Here is a 2,981-nt window from a genome sequence, read left to right on the forward strand (position 1 = left end):
CCATAGACCCGAGATACATTTTTGCCATTTTAAAGTTAATTTCCTGCAATTCTACACATTCTGCCATGGAGCTGAGAGAAAATGTTGGTTACAAAACTCATTTCCAGGGATTCTACATATTCTGCCATGGAGCTGAGAGGAAATGTTGCAATTTTAAAGCACTTTTCCAGCGATCCTACATATTTTGCCATGGAGCTGAGAGGAAATTTTGGTTACAAAACTAATTTCCAGCGATTCTACATATTCTGCCATGGAGCTGAAAGGAAATGTTGCAGTAAAAAAAAATATGAAAGAAATAAAATAGAACAGAAATACATTGTTTACAGAAGTATTCAGACCCTTCGCTACGAGACTCAGATTTGAGCTCAGCTGTATCCTGTTTCCATTCATCATCCTTGAGATGTTTCTACAACTTGATTGGAGTCCACCTGTGTAAAATCCAATTGATTGGACATGATTTGGAAAGGCACACACCTGTCTCTATAAGGTCCCACAATTGACAGTGCATGTCAGAGGAAATATCAAGCCATGAGGTGGAAGGAATTGCCAGTAGAGCTCCAGAGACTGGATTGTGTCGAGGCACAGATCTAGGAAGGGTACCAAAACATTTCTGCAGCATTGAAGGTCCCCAACAACACAGTGGCCTCCATCATTCTGAAATGGAAGAAGTTAAGAACCACCAAAGACTCTTCCTAGAGCTGGCCACCCGGCAAAACTAAGCAATCGGGGGAGAAAGGGCATGATCAGGGAGGTGACGAAGAACCCAATGGTCACTCTGACAGAGCTCTAGAGTTCCTCTCTGGAGATGGGAGAAGCTTCCAGAAGGACAACAATCTCTGCAGCAGTACACTAATTAGGCCTTTATGGTAGAGTGGCCAGACGGAAGCCACTCCTCAGTAAACGGCACATGACAGCCCGCTTGGAGTTTGCCAAATGACCACTAAAGACTCTCAGACCATGAGAAACAAGATTCTCTGATCTGATGAAACCAAGATTGAACTAATAGCAAGCTTCACGCCTGGAGGAAACCTGGCATCATCCCTACGGTGAAGCATGGTGGTGGCAGCTTCATGCTGTGGGGATGTTTTCCAGTGGCAGGATCTAGGAGACTTGTCAGGATCGAGGCAAAGATGAACGGAGATCCTTGATGAAAACCTGCTCCAGAACGCTTAGGACCTCAGACTGGGGTGAAGGTTCACCTTCCAACAGGACAACGACGCTAAGCAGCCAAGACAACGCAGGACTGGCTTTGGGACAAGTCTCTGAATGTTCTTGAGAGGATCTACAGAGGATCTAAAGTGAAGAATGGGAGAAACTCCCCAAATACAGGTGTACCAAGCTTGTAGAGTCATACCCAAGAAGACTTGAGGCTGTAATCGCTGCCAAAGGTGCTTCAACTAAGAGTTTAAGGGTCTGAATACTTATGTAAATGTAATATCTCATTTCAATTTTTTATAAATTAGCAAAAATGTATAAAAAACTGTTTTTTCTTTGTTATTATAGGGTATTGTGTGTAAATTGATGAGGATTTAATCAATTTTAGAATAAGGCTGTAACCTAACAAAATGTGGATAAAGTCAAGGGGTCTGAATAGTTTCCGAAGGCACTGTATATAAGTTGTTATAGATCGGTGGTGCACCTGGTATAGCAACCAGGCTGGTCTTCAGCGTTCCTGGCTCGGCGGGGACGGCCGGACGGGAACCCTCCATGGACACCGTTTCCTGGGAGCTGGTACGGGAGATGCCGGTGATGGCATCCGGTGACTTTCTCTTCCTCAGCAAGGCCTTCTGGATGGAGGCGGGGTCGGACGGCAGGTTGGCCAACTGATGGAACAAGTTGCGCTTGCGGATAATGGCGTAGACCAGGTTACAGTTTCCTGGAAGATTTAAGAGTAAGGGATTATGAGGGTTACATTGATACGACACAGCAGCACATCAAAGGCAGGCAGTGAATAGTCCTTCTACTGACTGAACCCACAGAAAGTAAGAAACATATAAATAGACTAAATACAATTCCCTTTCATATTGTATTTATTTTTCCATGGAGCAGTGAGGAATTGAGAGCCTGGAAATAGATTATAGAGGGGCCCAGGTAGGAGAGTGGCAGAGACAGACTCAAACCCCCGTCACTAGCCGGTATCTGTGGTCCAGAGTCAGCAGCATTACCAACAGATCAGACTCTGGCAGGACTAAACACAGTCTTATGCTATTCTACGGAGTCAGACATGTAACCTGTTCTGAGAGGAGCAGGCTGGGTAAACGCTGGTCCTCTCACCATCAAACTGGTACTGGATGATGTTGTTGAAGGCCTCCAGCAGGAAGAAGACAAGATGGTGGTTCTGGGAGGCGGAGAAGAGGAACCAGTTGGTGGAGAAGGCTTCCAAGAGGTGGAGCAGCTTGTTGGCTGCCACCATTGACAGACTCTTCAGGTAGGGAGACACTGTGGAATAGAGGGAGGAGAAGTCATTCAGGTAGGGAGACACTGTGGAGGAGAGGGAGGAGAAGTCATTCAGGTGTGGAGGGAGACATTCAGGTGGGAGACACTGGAGGAGAGGGAGGAGAAGTCATTCAGGTAGGGAGACACTGTGGAGGAGAGGGAGGAGAGAGTCATTCAGGTAGGGAGACACTGTGGAGGAGAGGGAGGAGAAGTCACTAGGGAGACACTGTGGAGAGGGAGAGGGAGGAGACACTGTCATTCAGGTAGGGAGACACTGTGGAGGAGAGGGAGGAGAAGTCATTCAGGTAGGGAGACACTGTGGAGGAGAGGGAGGAGAAGTCATTCAGGTAGGGAGACACTGTGGAGGAGAGGGAGAAGGAGTCATTCAGGTAGGGAGACACTGTGGATGAGAGGGAGAAGGAGTCATTCAGGTAGGGGAGACACTGTGGAGGAGAGGGAGAAGGAGTCATTCAGATAGAGAGACACTGGAGGAGAAGGAGTCATTCAGGTCAGGTCATTCAGGTCGAGACACTGTGGAGGAGAGG

General features: G+C 47.1%; 1 protein-coding gene across 1 annotated transcript in view; it reads right to left on the bottom strand.

Moving 5' to 3' along the window:
* The window catches only part of LOC123999999 (protein HID1-like), a 36,942-nt gene that overhangs the window by 4,831 nt on the left and 29,130 nt on the right, over positions 1-2,981 (bottom strand). The window contains 2 exon segments of the mRNA XM_046306065.1: positions 1,640-1,876; positions 2,275-2,439. Coding sequence (XP_046162021.1) covers positions 1,640-1,876; positions 2,275-2,439 — 402 coding nt within the window.

This window comes from Oncorhynchus gorbuscha, linkage group LG16 (assembly GCF_021184085.1).
Source record: "Oncorhynchus gorbuscha isolate QuinsamMale2020 ecotype Even-year linkage group LG16, OgorEven_v1.0, whole genome shotgun sequence".
Lineage (NCBI taxonomy): Eukaryota > Metazoa > Chordata > Actinopteri > Salmoniformes > Salmonidae > Oncorhynchus > Oncorhynchus gorbuscha.